The sequence below is a fragment of the Colius striatus genome, chromosome 1 (assembly GCF_028858725.1).
Source record: "Colius striatus isolate bColStr4 chromosome 1, bColStr4.1.hap1, whole genome shotgun sequence".
NCBI classification, from domain to species: domain Eukaryota; kingdom Metazoa; phylum Chordata; class Aves; order Coliiformes; family Coliidae; genus Colius; species Colius striatus.
Window position 1 is genome coordinate 23,983,710 of NC_084759.1, and position 23,288 is coordinate 24,006,997.

The 23,288-nt window shown below is 33.5% G+C and overlaps 1 protein-coding gene across 15 annotated transcripts in view; it reads left to right on the plus strand.

Moving 5' to 3' along the window:
• NBEA (neurobeachin) overlaps positions 1–23,288 on the plus strand; it is a 499,798-nt gene that overhangs the window by 186,089 nt on the left and 290,421 nt on the right. For 13 of the 15 annotated variants that reach the window (XR_009818508.1, XM_061993741.1, XM_061993751.1 and 10 more), the window contains 4 exons: positions 1,061–1,168; positions 2,733–2,901; positions 4,255–4,350; positions 17,068–17,506. Coding sequence is in view for 14 of the 15 variants with exons in the window: in XM_061993741.1 (XP_061849725.1) it covers positions 1,061–1,168; positions 2,733–2,901; positions 4,255–4,350; positions 17,068–17,506 (812 nt within the window). In the remaining variant the exon portion in view is untranslated. The remainder of the gene's footprint in view (positions 1–1,060; positions 1,169–2,732; positions 2,902–4,254; positions 4,351–17,067; positions 17,507–23,288) is intronic. The other 2 variants (XM_061993794.1, XM_061993817.1) reach the window with 1 other exon arrangement.

Consider the following 23,288-nt stretch of genomic DNA (forward strand, 5'->3'; position numbering starts at 1 on the left):
ACAACTTTTACAATTTTGCTTGATCTACTTCAAAGAGCAAGTCTATTTACTCACATATGTCATATATATCTGTATAGGGGTTTTTTAATGTCATGACAGTTGCATAATTTTTATTTAATTCTGCAGTTCACATCTTTGTTGGTGGAATATCTAAGTTCAAATGACTTCAACAGATCTTTGCATGCATGTTAGAAATCACTATTTTCTAACTGATTGTAGGAATTAAGCACTTAATATTCAATGGCAACTTACTTTTTCCAGTTTCATTAATTCATTGTTTATCTTATTTTTTTTCAATTTATTTACAGCTTTATGTCCTAAAACTAAAATCTCAGTGAATTTAGCTAAACCCTTGACTAAAATACAACTCTTTATATGATGTAAAGGATTCCTTTTTTTACTATTGTGTTTTCATTACTAAATTCAGGTTTTTTTCTTCTCTAAAGACTTTTCCAGATAGTATTTACCAACTCAACCCCTTTCACAATATTATTTCATTAAATCTAATGAAAACATTACATTTCTCCACGTTATCACATTCAGTTCTAAGCAAGTCAGTATTAGGAAACTTTTAGGTGTTTAGGCATCATTTGTAATACATTACTATTTTTTAAAGGAAGCACACTACTTTATGCTCTTGTAATTATTCTGTAAGTAGTTTGTAATAATTCTCAGTAAAATGAGCAAAAAATGATTTTTTAAACATTTCTGCTTATTGTTTTAAAATTTCTCACACATTCTAGAAATAATTTATAATACTATGATCTGTTTTCTGAAATAAACTTTTTTGTGCAAATTATTATCTTAAATCTGGGAAGAGACACAGGTGTTTTGAGGTACTGGGGGATGTAACAATTTATATCTAAATAGTTAATATTAAGATGATAGTTCACAATATTGCTTTCTTTCTAGAACCCTTGTCCAAGCTTTATATTGGGAATATATTGGGAGTAAAAAAGCATCTAATATGCAATATCTAAAAAGATGTCAAATTTAAGATTCTAACAGAAATGCTTTCATATTTTGGGGGGAAAAAAAACTCACAATTTTTTTTTTTTAGACTCCTCTTGAAAATGTCCCTGGAAATCTTTCTCCTATAAAAGACCCTGATAGGCTTCTTCAGGATGTCGATATTAATCGTCTAAGAGCAGTTGTTTTTCGTGATGTGGTGAGTAATATGTACTGTAATCCTTTCTTCTGCAAAATCATCACTTATATTTTGAAACAGATTTTGATTGTACCAGAATTAAAAATATCCTTTATGTTTTGCACTTTGTGTATTATCTGCAAAACATCTGCTTGTGTTTTTGTAATAGTCAGACTTGATAGCTAAATAATCACGGCCAGAATAAATCAGTTATGTTGATTAAAACTGTGTTACTAATCAGTATCAGCTATTAGTCCAACCAAGGCAGAAAGAAGAATTGCTATATCTATTAAAGAACTGCAGCAAATTGATGTCTCAAGACAATTTTTACTTCTGCTAAACATATACTATATGTAAATACATGTAAACATATTTTTTGCTTTGGCTTGCAACTGGTTTTAGCATAAAAATACACAACAGTGTGTCTGTTTATGAAAGTAGTACAATGGGAATTATTATTGTATATACACAAACAGATAAGTTGTGTTTAAAATTCTTCAACCTAAATTCAAGTGGGTTGAAGTGGGAAGTCAGAAATAGCCTTAAAAAGAAGAAAGTAGAACTTGACACACAAAAAATACTGTCAGGCTGACCTGATCATCTTAGAAGGGCAAGGCTAAATTTGGGTGTAGGTCTTCTGTTACTTACTCTTTTCTTAACTAGATGAGAAGGCAATAGAGGAAATGTTTCTGACATTTCTGTGAAAGAACCTAGTAAGAGAATTTCTAGTTATTTTAAGAATTGCAAAGATGTGCAGTGAAATTAAATAACACTCATAAAAAATGGAAAAACAAGTACTGGATGTATAATAGAAAATACATACTTGTGGAATTGAGACAAGGTGAAACCAATATGGGAGTAGAGGCTGAGTTCTTAATTCAACCATATTGTGTTTTATATCATAGTAACAATAAAAGACATTTTAGTTGAACTACAGCAACTTAACCTCAATCAGATTGGCATCTAAGCCATAGATGATTACTGCCACAGGACAACAGGCTGTGTGAGGTGGGAGGAAAAGAAGACAGCAAAGTTGCTGGGGTCCTGGCATTTGCTTAAATCAGAGTCCTGGAAAACTAGACTTAACAACTCTGTTGAAGTAAAAGTCAGAATGTACAAACTGGACTTATTACTGGAAGAAAAACAGTAGCCGTATCCCTCCTGCTTTTACATCCAGAAGCTGTTACGCCTGCGTGTGCATCCAGTGTCAGCTAGAAAGCATCAACTTTTCTGTTACCTTCTTGTGTCAAGAGCTTTCAGAATCATGTCCTTGAGGCAGCAAAGTCCTTGCTGTTGGGAAGCCTTGAAAGCACTCTCAGAGCAGAGTCAAGCCTCCCTTCTGAAAATCCCATTGACTCCACAGTCTCCGAGACTTATGTTGTTGCCAAATTACCTATAAAATTCAGTAGTTTAAACATGCCATGTGCATAATACTCTACTGAAAATCCATGTAATCTTTATGTAATCCATTTGCTTCTATGCTAACAGAGACAATGCTTCAGAAAAATATTATTTATTAAGCCTTGTGATGATCTTCTGTGAAAATGTTCAATGTTACAGACCTATTCCTTTTTCTCCAACACAGGACGACAGCAAACAGGCTCAGTTCTTAGCTTTGGCAGTAGTCTACTTCATTTCTGTTCTGATGGTCTCCAAATACCGTGATATACTAGAACCACAACGAGAAACTGCAAGATCTGGGGGCCAGGCAGGTAGAAATATCAGACAAGAAATAAATTCACCAACAAGTACAGGTACATTTGTTTTCTTCAAATATTATTTTATTCTGTTTAGAACTGTAATTATTTTACCACAAAGTATAATTATTGAGTAGCTTAAGATCCTAACTGGAAATACTTGGTACTTTCTTCCTCTATAATAATTTGATTCTTTAATGTAATTTTTTTATATTTCAGTTATTCTGTATATTTTCTTAATTTTTTCTTAATTTTAAAATAATTAAAAAAAAAACAGAGTGCCTGATTGAATTAAAGCAATAAAGTACAAGACAGCTGATAGCACAACTTCCTGAATCTATTGTTTGTTAGTAAGAACAGATATCTTTATGATATGAAATTTATAAACAGAGAATGCGGCTGTTTGCCCATGTGAACTCCTTTTGTTTGAATGAGGACGTTTTGAAAGGGTAGTTGTGGAGGACTGAGTACTTTCTTGGAGTCCTGCTGTGCTGGTGCTGCATTTAAAAGCCTATGGAAACATCATTATAAAAAGAAAACATTTATATTGCTTTCTTTGACTGAACTGCTGGCTATGTTTGTTATTATTAGTAGTAGTTTTTACTAGTATATATTCTTCAGTTTGAAGAGTGAGGGAGTCTGTTAACTTTCAGAACATGTCAGAAATTAGAGATCCAAACTTTACCCCGCTTTGTTTCAAATATTTTACACTGTCAGTTCAGTAGGTTTTTTAAGTCTGATTGGATTGATTATAACTGTACCTTCTGTGTTAAAAATTCTGAAGACAGTAACTGAATTTGTTCATGAAGCTTCTTGTCCATGATTTTCTTCTTATATTGATTTCAGATTATTGTCTTCCTTTATGCAGTTGCTAATTTTCCTTTTTCATACAATTTATATTCCAATTTGTGTCATACTTGCATTTAGTCATTATGTTCTAATTCATCATGATGTTTTAATTTACTACTTACACATAATTTTTAAAGTCTGTGTGCTTGTAGGCTTTCTGTTTTATATATACTACATGAACTTGGTTATGATAAAACACAATTTTTTGTCCCTTCCTAGTTATATGTCATGGTTTTCCACTAAGAATTTACTAGTTTCAGTGAACTATTTCATCTATGGTTGTCTTGCCTGTGTTTGTGTATATCTATCTATCTATCTATCTATCTATCTATGTCTCTTTTTCCCTCTGAATGTTGCTCCTGAAGTGCCCAAATAATAAGTATGCTTTTTCCTATCTCTTGATACAGAACTTGTTTTCTTCTTTAAGAAATGCATATCTTTGTCGATAATACCATATTTGCATGTTTCAATGAGATAGGATATCTGTCATGGATCCACAGTGGACCAGGCCACACATGAATGCTAGCTGGCTCACATTTGATTCCATGATTTTCTCCACAGTTGTGGTCATACCATCTATCCCTCACCCAAGTTTGAACCATGGATTCCTTGCCAAGTTAATTCCTGAGCAGAGCTTTACCCACTCATTTTACAAAGGTAATATTAACATCATCTCCTAACCTGTTTGGGTGTTCTTATTTAATGTAATGCAATTCAAGAACTAACTGTGATGTAATTGCCGATAAATAACTATACGCCTCAGGTTACATGGAGATCTGACCTGATGATACCTTTAAAACTTTAACTTCCTACCTACATTTCTCTAGGAAATATTTTTCCCATTTTTACTACCATTTATTAACTTTACTTATTCCGAAATATTTTTTTTTTAAATTAAAAAGCCGTCTGGAGGAGGGAACGGATATAGAAAATTATAAATGCTTTTCTTGTGGTTATTCTGCTACAATATGAGGTCCATAACAATAAAATCAGTCCTATTTTAAAAATATTCCATATGTACTACATGAAATATGTAGTACTTCTGTAGTATTCCCTTTGCCCCTATCTTTTCCTGTTCTTTTGCCTGCCTTTCTCACTTTTTTTCTTGCCTTCTTGATGGTATGTAAACTCTGATACTGTATGTATTGTGAATTACTTTATGCTTGTTAGTTACTGTGCTGTGCTTTTCTTGAAGGAAACTGCTTTTGTGACCAGAGCAACTATTATATGTTTTGGGCCTGATTTGTTGTGTTTGTTTGGTTTGTTTGTTTGTTTTAACAGATACTATATAATATAGGGAACATGTTTTTCAGATGCCAGTACTTGAAAAAGAGTTATCTGAATGTAACTTTAACCAAGTTTGCATGTACGTTTCCCCATTTGTTTGCATAAATTGTGCTGCAAATACAGAAACATAAAACAGATTAAAAAATTTCATCTGATGAAAATATTATTGATATAATTCTGAAAAATCTCAATGGGTAAAAAGCCTAGGAGATTTTAAATTGCATCCTGTTTATTAAGAACAGAAGTAGTTAACTTACTACTTTAATAATGGAACTTATTAAAGGAGGAGCATTATGGTAAAATACTCATTATATCAACTTAAACTATCTCTGTGTTTATCTGGCATTTCTTAAACTTTGGTGTGTGCATGTATGTATGTTATAAATTGTTTTAAATTCTAAACACTCATAAGCAACAGTTTGTGATTTTAGGTAATGAGACTATTCTCTGCAAAAAACCTTTGGGTCATTTCTGGTGGAGTATTATTCATTGTGACATAATTGCACTAGTATGATTTAATTGATTATTGATTAAAAAAAGAGTCATTTGCTTTTAGTTCAGAATACTATGGTACTATGTGGTACTACAGGATGAAACCTTGAAACTTCATTAAATACTGCTTTCTTACATTTTTTGGTTTGGTTTTTATTTGTTGGTGGGAAAGTGTGCATTTACAGCATGTCTCTGTATCTAGCTTAAGACATTTTATGAATAACCACATTTACTTGAAAATTTTGATTGGTTCGAGTACCTATACCAACAGTCATTTAAGATATTTCTTAATTAAATTTAATACAAGAAAAATAAATTATGCAACAAAAATGAGATTATATTGCTATTTGTACAAAGCTTGATAGTTGATATATTGAGTGGCAACAGGAGAGGAAAACCAAAAAGTTTTTCTTCTTATCCATGTATAGCACATGAATAAAATATAAGTAACAAAAGTGGAAAAGAAGGCAGCCATACAAACTCACAAAAATGTTTCAGATAAAGTATTTTTTATCTTTGATACTATTTTCCATCATACTTATTTTACCTTGAGTTCAAGTAAAATATTTATTTTGGTTTTGAATAGTTCAATAAAGATATAGTAAAAATATGACCAGGATACAAAAAAAAAAAAACCAAAGTAGTTTCGTTTAGAAACAAATTATTCAATAAAGGAAATACTGCTAGTTATTTTATTTCTTATTATTTTTATATCCTCCAAGTTTTAACTCTGAGGTCTCAGCCTCTTACACCTAACTAGTAAAATGAAAGAAAATTGCTAACACTATCACAAAAGGCTAGAAGTCAAAACCTATTTTGTCATTTCAAGAATCTTTCATTCTAGTGGCGAATTCAATTGGTTTCATTTGAGTGATCCGATATGCTTTCAGATGTTGGCAGCAACCATGTAATATTTTAATATTATTTTAAATTTTAAGGTATTTTACCACATTGTAGTGTGGCTTAATGTAGAATTTAAGTTGTTGGGGTTTTTTTAAGCAAAATCCTATTTTTATTAAAAAAATAGATAAAAATCAGTTTGTTCCGTGGAAGTAAAGTCTCTGTATTCATTCCTCATGACACTAAATGGATGTAAAGGATTCTTTCTTTGTCAATCCAATTCAATACAGCAAATTTTATCATAATTGTTAGAACTGTACAAGACTATTTTGGGACAGATCTCAATGACTTAAGGGAGAATGATTGGCTGCTCAGAAGAAATCCATTTTTAGTAGATGGAATCTTATTTTCTGACCAGGTAACTTGTCAGGAGGAAGGAATAATGGGAGTTGTATGTTCTGGTATTAAAGTAAGGTATTGATTTTGTTGCTAGTGATGGGGGATTTTGGAGGGTTTTGTGTTTGTTTGTTTTGTTTACATGGAGCTATATCTTTAGCTGATATATTTAAGCCTGAGACCCTATTTGTCTCAGGTATATAACTATATGATTAGTGTATGCCTCTTCTGAGTAATTACAACTGGTGTAAAGTGCCTTGCAGAGAAATATATTCTGCCTTTACTTAGCTGATAAAATAAGGATTTTATATTTCTTTTGCTGTTAATCAAATACGGTTCACTATATGCATGTTATTTTATGGTGCATAAAGGAGAAGGACACACCTAGGAAGGAAAAAAACCTAAACCAATGATGTCCGTGACTACCATTTAAGAATAAAAATGTTTATTTCTTTATAAAGTCCTATACTTCTGTATTTATTTTTATGCCTAAGCTCATCCATGAGATGGAGAAAAATGTATTTCTATAGGTAGATTTACTCCTTGTCATGTTTGGTACACATGCTTGGGTTCCTCCTTCTAGTTTCTGGTAACTCTGAAGGGTCTGTGGTACTTCTAAAATTGTCTGTGCTTAGTCAGACAAGGCAGAACTTGCACAATGAAGAGAAAACTCCCTCTCTCTTCAGTTGACATTGTATATAGTATTACTCGTTGTAATTTATTATCATAAAATAAGAAATAGAGGAAAATAACAGATAAGAACTACCATATTGCATCTGAAGGATGTCTCAGAAACATGGTCCTAGAAAAGTAAATGTTACCAGACTTCTTTCTTTCTGTTCAAAATGCCAAAGAATTAGAAAGAGTTAGACTTTTGGGCTGTCAGATGTTCCTGACTCTCTGCATTTGGCGAAGATTTCAAACTGGCATCTTAGAACTAAGAATTATTTAAATACAAAGCACAAAATGTCTAAATGGTCAAAAATATTGCCTGTCCTACAGACCTTTTAGTTCATCAGATTTCTTCAACTGGTTTTAATGAAGATAAGTTCTTCAACATAATTAAAATCTCAAGGTACAGTAAATATAAGAATACTATTTAAAATGTGTTTGCCAGAAGGAGAGTGGTTTTTTTACCTGACCAGTCAAAGATGATATAAACTTTAACGTTCTCACTATCTCTGTTACTGTGGGTATGACAGTATGACCAAAAGCTCTGTACTAGACTTTCAAGTTTTCTCTTGAAAACTATAGTCACGTGTGTGTTGTACTTTCTGGAAGATATTAGTAGTGAATCAATGTCTGAGCTAGTCACCCTAGTCTTCCATTATAAGAGGTGGAGAGAAGTTAGGGCACATTTAAGGTACAATTTTTCCAGCCTGCTTTAGGAGTCTACTTAAAAGAGAGATAAATTGGGCAGTAGAAATCCCTATCTTTTTCTGTTTGATATAGATATCATTGTAGACCTCTGCCTTGGTCATATGAATCCTAGACTGGGTTTAACTGAAGTCCAGACACAAAACTTACTTTATGACAAAAGCTGCCATGAAATTCTTTGATATCAGGCACTTAATCCAGTCTAATGAAATTATGTGCTTTAGTAATATCCCCTTTCCATAGACTACATAGATTCCCAGAGATCCCATAGATTATACAAGCTATAATTTGTTACAGATATGATCATAGATGCATATTCTTCTTTATGAGGACTACATGTATATGGTTTAAAAGTAGAAACTATAAATCAAACTAAACAATTGCTTAACGTCTTCAACCTAATGATTAGCAGGCATGTACCCTTTATACCTGGCGTCTAATGCATCTGAGTAATGCATATAGTTGTCCCTCCAACAGCCGCTCATTTGTTCCCTACCTATCTAACAGTGTTTAATGTGACATAGTCTGTCCCTTTCTCCATTGTACAATATTTTTGAATACTGATTTGTTTCTATGTAAAGTTGAAGGGATTTTCAGTTTTGTTCTTTTTTATTTGTAAGTATCCCAGGCTCTCTTTTTTTCCTATTGTTCTTGAGATCCTTGTAGGAGACTATTTGTTGGAGCCTAGCAAAGCGCTTTATGAAAATCTTTGGCTTTCATCTTTAGCATTATCTTCCTACAAAGATCATGTGTTATATTTAGTAGGGAAACAGTGCTAAAGCTTAATATCTACTCTTGGTGTTTGGGGATGATTTCAAGTCCTTTGAAAACCTTCCTTTCAAATTCAGAAGAGTGAAGGTAGTCCCAATAAATAAAGCTACTTCCCATGAAAATTAATCTTAACATCGGAGAATGATCACATTTTGTATGACAGTTACCAAGGCTCTTATAAGGCTTATAAGGGTTCTGACTTAATGGCACATTCTGAAAGTATATCCGAGCAGTGGATCTTGCCAATTTCCATAGCTATTTTAAGATAAAATTATTAGTCAGGACATCATTAGTGGTCTTTACTTTTGGTCAGCAAGTACTCATGACAACTGAGCATAAAACACTGACATTTCTGGAATAGTGGCAGTTGGAATAGCTTAGAAAATGTAGTTTGTTCTCACTTGATTTCTTTGGTAAGATAAGGATATTTTCCAAAAATCAGTGTGAAAATATCTCTGTTATCTGGAAAATGTGTGGAACGTGAGGCTGAAAAGCTGAGAGTAGCTCTTTCTTGTATGAGGTAAAGGATAATCAGTATGTACTTTGAGAGAATGTCGTCTTGTTAGAATAAAGCACAAGAGAAATAGAGGAACATAATATTTTCCATTGATAGCAGCTAGTCAGTCTTATCATTTAAATTCAGGACAGGTGGTCAGGATCGCTGAAGATGAGTTTTCTCAATTCTTGTTGTTATTGAAGCTATCCTTACTTACCTTGGATGTTTGTTGGACTAATATTTCTTTCAACAGCTCTTCCACATCTCCAGCAGTGGAAAAGTGTGAATAATCCTTTTTTACACTTCAACTGGCAGTCTGTTAATTGCTGAGAACACAATTAACCAAATAATGGGAAGATATTTTCACTTGAAAACTGATGTTTCCACTTAACGTTATTCAGGAGTGTATTGAAAATAAAAGCATTGCAGCAGTGCAATTTACCTTATAATATATTGTGTGAAGAAAATCGGTATGTAGCTTATCACAGAATTTTATCAGAAATGCATTGCTTTTTCAACTCCTTTGAGATTGCTATCTGTATTTTTTCCCAAAGCTCTATAAATTAACAGATTTCTTGAAGATCTGTTGCTGGACTGAAAGCTATTGATTATTTTGTTCTTGACAGAATGAACTATATTAAAATGTTGTAAAAACATCATTTTCTTTGAAAACAAGTAAAGCATCAATTTTTTTCTGATCTCAGAGGTCCACAGTATTGTGGGCATTGTACATTCCTGCACTGTTGTGTATATTCCTGATGTAGTACAGAGGTTTCCAGCCTATTTTTAAACAAAATACATTGCAAAAGGATAACAGTCTAACTGTGCAAACGGATCTAAAGGACTAATTTTCTAGTAAGATCAAAATGTCCTTTGCCATCAGAACATACTGACAAAATTTATGGTTCAATCTTCTTCAAAATCTGACTGGACATATGATTTCAAGAAACTAAGGGAAATCTTATAAGGAACATAGAATCATAGAATCTTAAAATCCAAATTCTACTGACTTTCTGTCTACTGCTCAAAATTATCGTATTGCTTTCCTGATGAAATATATGCTGTTTATTCCAGCTAGCTCTGAGAGCACATGCATTTAAAGACAATGAGATAGTAGTAAACACAATTTGATCTAATATTTATTGTCCTTTACCAATTACTTAAGTCATTAGAGGAGAGGTTTGCACATATATTTCATTAATTGATCAGTTATTATGTATGCAGGAAGCAGTTGTACTAAGGATTTTTTTTAAGTAAGATCAGTACTCCATTTCATTGTACAAATTACAGATATTTTTAAAGTTTCTTATCTTTCAAAGTGATGTTTAATATAGAACATTTTTAGTGTAAGTTTCAACATGTGTATTAAAATTACTCTGTGCTTCACTGCTAACTTTTGTCTCTGGATGCTGCAACCAAGATGATGTAATTTTTTAAAATTTCTTTTGCAAGAAATATCTAGTCACAAAAAAATTTATCTTTCTCAGCATGGGTCAGAAATACATCTATTGTCCTAGATAACTGCCAACTAATCTATTTTTTCATTATATGTTTTTGAGTTTACACAAGACAAAAATAAAATTAAAAAAAAAAATAGAAGCTACCAAACCTATGGAAATTCACCTAGAAAAAAAATACATATTATATATATTATTGTTCCTAATTTATATTTGATTTTTGTTTGAAATGTTATTAGTTGGTTTTATACTCTAAAGTTGGCATTTCTTTAATAAAACTTTTCATTTTATTAAATTTATTATCTATCAAGCAATAAGTGGAAAAGGTTTGATGAGTAAGGAAGATTTAAAATGTTGACTAAAGACATTGCCTAAAAAGGTGAAGAGTTTCGTCTGTCGTAAGTGGTTTGTTTAAAACTTTTTATTTGGTCAAAGTGGATGGAGTTGCCCTGTGTACCTGCCTAAGTCCAGAAGTGATTATGGGGAAAGAAACAAATGATAAGACCTTTGAGCAATTTCAGCAAGTAGAATCAAATTCCAGTGAGGAGAGTGTTCAGTTGTGCAAAAGGGCTGATGATGTCCTCTTCTATCACTTCCAAACCTTGATTTCCCCACCCTAAGTCTCTCTTGCTGCATTTCTCTCCCATTTCAGAGCTTCTGTTTTTCCTGGCCCAGAGCTATCTCCTTTCTCTCACAAATCAGCTCTGCTTAAAAGGAAATTTCCAACCCTGTGTCTTAAATCTTCTGTCTCAAGATCTGCACCTTTCCAATTGCCAACTGACTCCAGAGTGTTGAATATCTGACCTCCTGTAGTTACCCAGTTTTCATGTGTTCCTTCTGCTTGTAGGCATTCATGTCAGAGCCCTGGGGTATCTCCACTTTTGCCTTTTACTCTTCCCAGACAGATGCTGCTGTGGCATGCACTCTACTTCCACCTCTTCATGTGCAGGATTACCAGACTTCTATTAGACAACTGAATCCTTGCTGTTGCATTGCTATCCTTTCAGAAGTGAATGGCTGGATATATGGTCTGGCAGGAATTTCGGAAACCTGGATATATGATCTGTCTACATAACAGATGCAGGCTTAATGCAGGCTGCATTTAACAAGCATTTTCCTTGACAAAAGCCTGATGATGCAAGAGTAACAAGTAGAAACCCTCAGTCAGGCTCTTTTTCCTCACTTTTTTATCATTTAATTTAAAGGAAACGTTTTAAAAAAATTTAGTAGAATGAATAAGTTCAGCAAGATAGGTCAGTCTTACTCAGATAGCCTTGCCTCAGAAATAACAGAACCCTATGAACCCCACTAGTGGGATATGATCAAATTTGCCTATTAAAGCGTAATTATATGAAGAGTAATACTGGACAGGCTGCCAAATGAGTACATGTTAGGCCAAGACCATGATCACTGTACAGGGAACATTTACTCTGGTCTCTTTATAACTTTCACAAAGAGACAGAAATACCAAGAGAAAAGGTCCTGAGTAGACACAGAGCAGCTTGGCATCTTACTGTTTCTTTTACAATGATTCTTCTCACTGTTGCCTCAACTTCTAATGTACTTCTAATCCAGACCCTTATTACTCTTAGATTCTGTCCCCATACTTGGTTTCTCAACTCAGGTTAATTGTGAGACTGAAAGGTGGCAGCAATTCCTGTATTGACTGCCACAGGCCTTCCATTTCCAAGTGTTACTGTATTGTTCTGCAGCAGAAATTTGGCAGTGACTTGGGATAGTATGATTTTCAAGTAGATTTACAGCCATGTTGTATGCAGGTAAAAATAATAATTTTCATATTCCTTTACTTTTGAAAAATTTCAACTGATTTTTATTTAGTAGGGAGATTTAATGAAATAAAAAAGAAGAAAGACCACAGGAATATACACACATTTTTTCTTATTTTTTAAAAATGGGCAAAGATTAAAAAGCGGAATGTTTTCTGTTTTTGGTTTTTTATAATGGCAAAATTGTATATGTTTATTGCACATATGAAACGTATCGTTATTAAGTTAACAAACATGGTGGGGATATTTAGGCATATGGAAGCAGGGCAAAATCTATTTAGGTAACTCAGTAAGTTAAAACAATTACAATACACTCCATAAATCAAGAGCAAACAAGATATTTTAAGGAAGGAGCGTGACGGATGAGGTCACCAGATATACAATATGTCACTTAGTTAACTTAAGCCCATATTTTTCCCATAATGTAGTAGATGAACTCATTAGTTACAATGAAAAACAGTAAGAAGGAGGCATCTGGCTTCCAACTGCCTATTTTCGACAGGGTTAAGATTGCTAGATCTAGTAATATTTCTGCTTTGTCTACTGACATGGCCTTGTGCTGCAGAAAACTGATGAGGTTTGCTGAAAATTTACAAGCTTACTGTCACAATGTTATAACATAGGCAGATGCAATCAGTTATATTTTTGCTTCTGCTCATGTTTATCATTTTGCTAAGTTGCTTCAAATATTTAGGATTTTTACAAAAGCATTACTGTTACTGGTTTAAGATAACTTTATGAAGCATGATTCTTTATTCCTGAATTCTGAAGGCAGCAGAAGTGCTCTGAAGCAGTATAAATATACGTGGAGTAAAATTTGTGGATATGCAGTGTTGTAACTAAAATTGGTTAGATTTTTGACCCATGCTGAGAAGTTTATCATTTACTTAAAATAGCAACTATAATAATGCTGAACCAAAAAGTCTTATAATACATCTTTTCAGAATTTCACAAATACTAGTTTGCTAGTATCCTTATTTGAGAGGCAGTTATTAAACAGTTTTAGCTGTTCTGAGTTTATTTTACAAAAAGTAAATTGGACTGTTAAACCCTTATTTAGCTTTCTCGACATTTTAAAAATGAGAGTTAATGCATTAGATTTAGGTAGTGTTTAGAGATTGTTACTCAGTGACAAATCAGTCTAAGCTTACTTGACTTAGTGCAGCATATCCATATTAAGTAGTAAAAACACAGTAAAAAAAGTAAAGATACAAGTATGGTTTCTGTGGAAATCAAATACCTTTACACTTACCTTTATATGGAATAACTTCTCCTGATATGTTTTCCTAAATAAGTTTAGTTAATGTATTGTATAGTATATCATATCTAATTTCTGTATCCACAAATTTAATTTTCTTTCCATTTTTAACTTTATCTTTTGCAGTCCTCAAGGCATTTTATTCTCATTTGGGAACAAAGAATTACAAGACACTTGCAGAGTAATTAAGCACAGTCCTATTTATAGAATCTTGAAATTAGTTCTGATTTTTGAACTTGTTACTCAACTAAAAGGGTATTCCAGAACCTTAATTCCATAGTGATGGCTGTCACTTCTCAATCTAAATGTATTCCTGAGGAGCTTACACCCAGTTTTTCTCATGCCAACTCTTCCATTTAGTTTAAATAGATTTACAATAGCTGTTGTATGCCCTCCCAGAGTTAGTTTGGCCAGACTATAACAGCCAAACTCTTTTTCTGCAACAATGGATCACTGCAGATCTCTGTAGTGGCACTTCTACCTTCCTTAACTATAACAGCATACACAGTATTCCATAAGGAATCCTACCAAAGCCTTCTCTAAAGACTGTTACAGGTGCTGTTTCTTCAGAAAAATTTGGAATTTGCCTTTTCTGCAGCAGCATTGGATGTGTAACTGAATAGCTACCAGTGATTGATGTATCCAGGTCCTTCCCTTCAGCCATTTCCAGTTGATGAATTCCAATTATAACAAGAATCTCTGTGTCACTGCATGCATAGATTTTCGCTCTTGAATGTAATTTGCAGTTTTGTCATAATATCTTCTAACAATCATCCTTCTCTGCATCAATTGTAGCTTGTAACATTTTCATCATCAAATTTCACCAGAATGTTTTTACCATTTCACCTGAAATCTTTATTAAAATTTTAAACAAGATAACTCTCATGGTAGTTTTTCTCAGTCTGATGGTATTTTCTTTTGAAACTGTTTGATGAGTCTTTCTTAACCATTTTTTTCCGCACCTTCTATTAATTTCCACGTACTCTTGGCCCTCATTTTATTTGAGCAGTAAGTATTTTAAAAGCTCTTTTACCAAAGCCATTTTCTAATGTGTCACATTCCATTCCAATACTGTCCTTTACTCCAAAATAAATCCTGAATTTTTGCTTACTGTTGAAGGCTTTTGAGTTCTCCAGATCATTTTTTCTCCTTTTAAAAGAGAAACTAGGTGTGGCTTTCTCTAATTGTATATTGCTATCCCTTCTTACCTGTTAGACAAAAGCACTTGGTACAAGACCACTAATTTCATAGATTGTTTCTTTCAAAATTGGTTTGGGTCAGGTCATTTCCTTGATTTTAGTATATAAGAATCTTTCTCATGGTTTAGTTAGGGTATTTGAATTTCCACAACTGCATTTCTATTAGCATCTCTATCTTCAGTTTTCTGTTAGCATTCTTGACCTTAATGAAAACTGAGATTAGGTGTAACCCTAACTTCACCATGTAGTGGACCATCTTTTCTCAGTGTCCTCTTTACATTTACATAATAATGGAGCCGTATGCTATTTCACTTACTATACATTACAAAAGCAACAATCTGCTTGACTGGAAGTCCAGTCCTACTCTTTCCTTCAGTTGAGCAGTATTGTCTTTGTATGGATTATGTTTAGAGACAAATAAGCAGAAAATTCATTAGGATCATTCTGTGAATCAGATGTCCTTCTGTGCCAAGTATAGGTAGTGCTAAGTAGATATTGATTATTTTTTTTTTACTTCCTGACCTGGCAGATGCTAAGTGCATTTTATTCAGCTCTTAAATCCACTTTCTACTTCCTGCTTCACAAAGCAAAGCTCATATCTATTTAATGTGTTTAAGGCACTTAGGAGAAAGAGAAGGAAGTGGCTTCAGCATTTATGGCAGTTAAAAGAAAACTATAGTGAGTTAATCTGCTTTCTGTTTTTAAAAGTCTCTTCTGTTCTATCTCTGTTTGTTAATATTTGTACACATGAAGAGGTTAACAAATTAATAATCTGTATCTGCCAGATTTTTTTATGTTCATATGCATACACGCACAGTTGTGGCCATGTGGTAGAGATTTCACACCTGACTGTATTTAAAAATTAGCAATAAGTTCTGTGATTGCTATTAAAAGTTACATTTCTGAAGCACATTTTATTTGTAATAGTCAGAAGGGCAGAACTTCATCTAAGTGTGTTCTAAAATATTTTCTGTACTGACTAAACTTACTGTTATATAAAAACAATTTTAATGAAAAGTGATGGTAATTCATACAGAGGACAGCTAATTTTTATAGTCTAGACAACTGATCCAATGAAAATAAGGTAGTTTGCAAATAGATTTAAAAAATCAGTTCAAATGTAAGATTTCTTTCATTAAAAAGAGACACAAAAACAGAACCAAAACTATGAATATGGAATTTATTCACAATTCTAGCTAACTTTCCTCTAAGCATAGCAAATTATTCTTATTTAATGAAGTTGTTGTGTCTATTTCACTGAAGTAATCAATAGAGGTAACATCTTTCTCGGTTACAAGATGTTGTAGAGTCCATTTCAATCTGGAAATGTTCCAGACTCAACAGATTTCACTTACCCATCTCTTTAAAGCTGAATTTATTTCACCCTTAAGGTTTGACTGAAAGAATGACAAAATTTTGTACTTTTTGTGGGGAAGGAGGAGTTATCTGAAAGAGCAACGATAATAATTCTTTTTTTTCACTGCTGTATAAATAAATTGATATTCAGTGTAATGCTATGTGTGTAACAATGGTGTGTATACATTTTAAACAAAAGACAAAGCAAACAAAAGGTCTAGCGGTTTTGTTTTGGATGCAAGCTTAATATTTGCTGACTGGATTTTGTCATAATCTTTAAGCTTAAGTGATTGAATTTTTTCTCTTCCAGTAATCTCACAGATCATAAAGATACATAGTTGATAGGTTGTAATTTGTAATGTTTTTGCTGGCAGTATTTTGCTATTTGATTACTGTGCGAGTAGTGGGCTGTAATTTCTAAATGTCACTGAGCTTGCATAATGCAACTTTGGACTCTCTCTTCCAAGCCTTTATATATACCAAACAACTGTTGAAAACAAAATGTTTTGTACATAAAATGAGTTTTTTAAAGTTTAAACTATGAAGATCTTTGGTCTGTCTAACATATTTCTGTCTTGTAAAATCTTACAGTAGTATTTTTAGGGGAAAAAAGTAAACTAAATTATGAATATTGTTTATGATCTCTATTTCACTGCAGAGACACCAACTGTATTTCCAGAAAATATCAAAGATAAAGAAACACCAACACCAGTTGAAGATATTCAGCTGGAAAGCTCTATTCCTCATACAGATTCTGGAATTGGAGATGAACAAATGCCCAATATTTTGAATGGGACAGACTTGGAGACCAGCACAGGCCCTGATGCTATGAGCGAGCTATTGTCTACATTGTCTTCAGAAGTGAAGAAATCTCAGGAGAGCTTAACAGAAAGTCCCAGTGACATCTTGAAACCCTCATCATCGATATCCAGTATCAGCCAAAGCAAAGGCATCAATGTCAAGGAAATACTGAAAAGTCTTGTGGCAGCCCCTGTTGAAATTGCAGAATGTGGTCCGGATCCAATCCCTTACCCAGATCCTGCACTGAAGAGAGAAGCTCAGGCTATTCTTCCCATGCAGTTTCACTCATTTGACAGGTATATGGCTGGATTCATTATTTTGTATTGATGTGATTCAGAAGTTTGAAAGGTTTTTTTAACATGTTTACTCTTCTGTTGGTTTGTATTTTTGTTACCAGAACAGACTGTATAGTGTAGACAAAAGTAATTCACCTTGTTTTTCTCTGTCAGCAGTTAATAAAACTCTATGAGGTACCTGGAAAATAAGCCTGTTATAAAGAAATATTTCTGCAATAAAATCTTTTTTTCCTTTAGAACAACATTTCAGGGAGGAGGAGGGGTAATATCTGCTGATATATAACAGACTGTGCAGAAATTCAGTCAAATATTCTTTCAGAGGCTTAAATCTTAATTGAATCCATCATTGCAGTGTTTCCTGGTACTGAAACTCTTTCACCATGGCAAATTGTTTGCATGGTCATGGTGGAAAAAAGTTTCCTTTTAGATCTTTAAAAAGCAACTACACTCAAAAGTTAGAGTTTAAGAATAAACTGTTGAACATTTCCACAAGGAGTTCTTTGTTTCTTATTTTAGACTTTAGCTACCCAGCTTCTAATATGTATACCCAGTATACATATGTATGCCCAGTTCAGCTCAGTTATCCTGAACACAGAAGTTGTGGTAAGATATGCACTCAATAACATCCTCCCAGAAGAAGGATGTGGGCTTAGTCTTAACCTGTGCAAAGAGCTAACTTTTATACCTGTTGATGTGATTATATTAATTTTTTTTAAAGAAAAATCAAGATAACTCAAAGATATGGTAATGTTTCAAAACTTTAAGCAAAGTTGTGGAAATATATTAGTTCATCATGCAGATTCCAGAACTAAAATTCTGGAAGAAAGTAAAAATAAGTCTATGTTGTAATTTAAGAGATAAAATCAGAAAACCTGCACAGATGTGAGAAATGTCTTCATTAAAGTCTCAAGATAACAATCTACAATTAATGTTTTCAGCATTATGTAAACAGTAAAGTACAAGATGTGTGAGAATCTTATGCTAAAAGTTTATTATGATTTCCATAGAAAAGCTGATACTTTTTGGTTTGTACATATATGTTTATGCTGAGGCTGCTTCTCTGAAATAATTCAATAAACAATCAGATGCCATCTGTTGTAACAAAGATGATGGTATCCAAACAGAAAATGTGAAATGTGCTGCATGAATATATCCCTTTAATAATATTTTGGATCTTAAGGCCTTTTTAGAGAAAGCTCATTTAGCAACTGTTTAAATAAGAGGATATTATTTTATTTATCAATCTACAGGTTTTGATTTTGAATGATTTTAAGGTCAACTTAAAATCATCTTTTTTCCTACACAGTTAGGATTTTTTTGTTATCATCTGTGAGGAGCCATCATGTTCCAGAATGAATTACTGTGCATGAAACAGTACAGAAATTTGTGCTGCTTGTAGAATTAATAGCACCTAACTGTAACTGAAGGTTACTTTAGTTGAACCTATTAGCCAAATTCAGCTAAATACTTCCTTCAGAGGGTTATTACTGATTCACAAAATGCCACACACCTAAATTAAAATGGAGCATAACCTCTCATGAGGTTTCTTTTTTGTCATTAGAGGGAACTTAACATCAAGATGATTGAAGGGATGAGTTTTATTTGGCATTTTTAAATCACAGCTTTATAAAAAAGCCTTAAAAAACTCTTAACAGATTGCAGTAGGCTGGCCATAACCTGTATTTAGTGTGTGCACCTCCATTAGAGTCTTCTTGTAACAACATGACTACTTGTATATTTTGAAGGTCATTATTAGTAGTTGCCAATACAGACTTAGGGAATTATTTGAGAGTTGCTTCAAGTCTAGAGATTACAGATTTTGATGGACATGTAATAAGTGGTTTTAGTTTTCCCTGTCCTGTTGCTACACAGAGCAAGCACTGATTCCATGGTTTACTGTACAAACTGTGCAGCTGCTTGTAGCTTGGTAGCATATGTTGTACCATGTCAGCCTTTGGAATTGTTTACTTCTTCAGCAAAGTACGTGTTAATGATTGAAATGTAGGCAAAAGAAGACCTATTTGTACAATTTTGTTGGAATATTTTGTTATCTTCAATATATCATCCTGCTATGTGATTTTGCTGAATGAGGTGGGTTGCACTTTATAATACAACCAAAATTGGCATGTTCAGATAGGTCTCAGGGGACCTGGAAGTGCATTACTGTAAGATGACCGCTATTCAGGCAAATACTTCTCTGTGCACTTTGCTCATCTTTTTAAATTTTTTCCTTGACCACGATGGCAATCTTTGGAGGCTAAAGATGGGTGGCATTGTTACTTTTCGTTTTGAAATTACAAAGGAGGAGCAGACTGAGATCCTGACTCTGTAATTTTTCATGAGGATGTGAAACAAAGCTTAGCAGGGAAAAACCTTGGATAGTATATTGAAATACCATTGGAATGAATTAAAATATTGAGGAAACAATGTGGAATTTAGCTTATGATGTTTTATTAATATTTTTTGTTGCCTGTAGAATCTCAATTATCATTGAAAAACTGAAAAAACTACAGCATGTTTGTTTTTCCATGCTTGCTTATGTGAAGATGACCCAATTTACTGATAGAAACTAACCATTAAATAATATACACTGTGTAATTTTTAAAAGCTAAAACTGTGTCCATGGACCATATACCTACCGGACCTTCTGTTGCTGTAGCTTTTGGCACTTCACTGACCAATGTGGCTACGAGTCATATTTATTCTCTCTCGGGAGAATCTTGGGCAATGGAGTGTATTATTTTTCAGGTTTTATTTGTTTCAGTTATATAAAATATACACAGTGATTCAAAATTTATAAGCAAATTAAGGCTAGGGAAATGCATTTTTCAATTTAAACAAAAGATATTCTTAGTCCTTGTGAAGACGTACCTTTTATGTTTTGTTTTGCATTTGGATGGCTGAGTGAGAAGAGTATCTTTATTGTTTTGAAGGTATTTCTTTAACTACAATCACTATCTTACATGCAGGTAAACGCCATATAAAGCAAACTCCTGCAAATATAGTTAAAGTTAAGAAGTCTCTTTTGTGATTCCACATGAAGTATTTTGTTCTACATGTTCTTATAGTGGTTCCTTGCTAATATGTTTGTAAGAGTCGTTGTGTAATAGGCTACAGTGTATCCTTCCACAGAATTTGTGCAGTTATAAATGAAATCTAAAAGCAGAAAACGTGTCCAACATGTTTTATCACATGGGACTTGTGTGCCGTTAATGTATTCAGAGGTTCAAGTGCTATCGAATGTAAATGATGAGGTGATATTGATGAAAGGAGGGGATTGAGGTCTCGGGGGGCGCTGATGACGGATTGAACAGAAGCGGCCTTGCACCGCACGTAACTCAAGTCTGTCGTCTTCACCGCTCAAAGCTGTAATGGGAGGTGGCAGTCTGAAATGAGTTGCCACGGCAAAGAGTATTATTTTTGAAATGCTTTCACACAAATCACTAGGCCCTGCATACAACTTAGTTTCATGCTTTAATGTCATCAGGAGGCACAAATTGGTGTGTCTAATTGTTTGCCACCTGCCAGCAAAATGAGCTGCCAGCCAGCCAGACGGGTTTGATTGTCTGTCAGCTCTTCAATAGATTGAGAGTGACAACATCAAAAATTTCACTTCAAACTCTGAAGCTTTGAGCAGCTTTTCAGAGACCTCTTCCCCACAAGTGCTTCTGGACAACTGCATTTTTCAATTAGTTTTCAATATATCGCTGCCTTCTGCCTCATCTGTCTTAAGGTAGCTGTAATTACATTATGAGCTATATAAACAGATTTCAGGGACACTGGAGCCTGGATCTTCAAAGTTATGACATGTCTTTTAACGTCAGACTAAATTCCTTGAAAATGGCATCCAGGATGACATTTTAGGAAGCAAACACAAAGGGTTATTTCCCTGAGATTTGCAACTAATAGAGCATAACTCACCAATAATTTCTTTTTGCCTTATCATCTTTTGTCTGACAAAAATCAGTCCCCATTATTGATTTTTAGGGTTTGGAGATTTCTTGTTTCTGGTTTTTTGTCAATTTGCTTTTGTCCCACTAGACACAACCTAGACCATTAACATTTGCGAATTTGTTTGTGATTCTACCCTGCACTGTATTCTAAAGCTTATGTTTGTTTTACTGTACATTCTTCTAGTAGAGAATTTTTAGACAGTGGTACCATTGAAATTAAGAGTGCTCATGGTTCTGTCTCATTTATGGTTTTTTTCAAAGTGAGGTAATTTACATGTAGTTTCTGTACTTAGAATTATTTCAATAGGAAGCATGCTTGCATAAGCAGAAAATCTGGAGTTCCTGAAAATGAGAAGATGAGTTATTTTTGTGGCTATATACCTTATTCCCTTTTAATCCATTATCACTGTCTAAATTGGAATACTATGGGGTTGCATAGTTTACATGCTCAGTGTTTACAAGGATATTTTGAAATATTAGGACAGACAGACTTTTGAATTATTTCAGTATTAAGTTTTGGGGTCTTTTTGATCCTATGGAAGATTTTTGGGGCAGGTTCAAAGATACTTACATGCTAGAAAAGGTGAGCATCTAATGAAATACAGGCAGGGCCGATAAATATCCTGATAGTACAGAAAAAGAAGGTCTTCAAAAAGCATATTTAGTATGTTCTATGTATGTAGGCTCTATTTAGCATACAAAGAATATTAATATGTTTCACTGAAGTATATATTTTCCTTTTTTTTAATATATTGACTGACACAGTGGGAAAAAAACAAAAAAAGACAAGAGGTGTGAGAGAAGATGTACCAAATGTTCAAATAGGGAGGATCAATATATATCTGTTGTATTATTGTCCACTTTTGGGATATCATTGATATGCACCGGTCTACGCAATGATTAAAATAAAATAGCTAAATTAGGAGGTTGTACTCCTGTTAAGAGTCATTAGATTCTCCAAAAGGTGATTGCTGAAAAAATAGACTGATTTTCCAGAAAACAAGTTATGAATAAATATGTTTTAGTCTTCCCCCACAAGAAAAGACCAGTTTTTAAAGCTCATAATGAAAAATAATTAGAGAAAACAGAGAACCTTTCCCAAGAAAGGGACAGTTACAGGTGCTGTCTATACTGATCTCGATGGGACCTGCTTCTGCAGGGGGGTTAACAAGATGATCTCTAAAGGTCCCTTCCAACCCCTACTATTCTATGATTCTATGATTCTATAAATATTAATGAGATCCTCCCTCAGTTTTCTCTTCTCTGGACTAAACAGTCCCAGTTCCCGCAGCCTTTCCTCATAAGGAAGACAGAGTAGTCAGCCTAATAGAAGATTCTCTCAAGTAGGATTCAGAATATGGGTTTTGGGGATACTAACGATCCCTTGTTACAGACTCAAATCACAATCTGGGATGGAAATGAGAAAAAACAGCGAGTAATCATCAATAGACATGTTTCATAAAGGACTGGACGTATACATAGATATGGAGAACATTAATAACTTTCAGAAAAGAAATATTAATCTTCCTTTTAAGAGATTAAATAAATCCAACTATAAGAACAAGGTAGCATGTAATATAGCACAAAAATGGTCCCTCATTTTCTAGTGTAATTTCCTCAGAAACATGTGGCAGAACTCACCTTTTCATACAGAGTACTTCTGTGAAAAGTTTTCCTACAGTCTATACTGTTTTTTGAAGAGCATTTCTTGAAAATCCTCATGCCTTCTGCTGCTGTGGGGGAGAAAAGGAAAAGTAAGAATATTCAGCCTTAAGAGGTTTTACGTATCCCAGAAGAGTGTAAAGTTATTCTAATTTAATTGCTGCTGC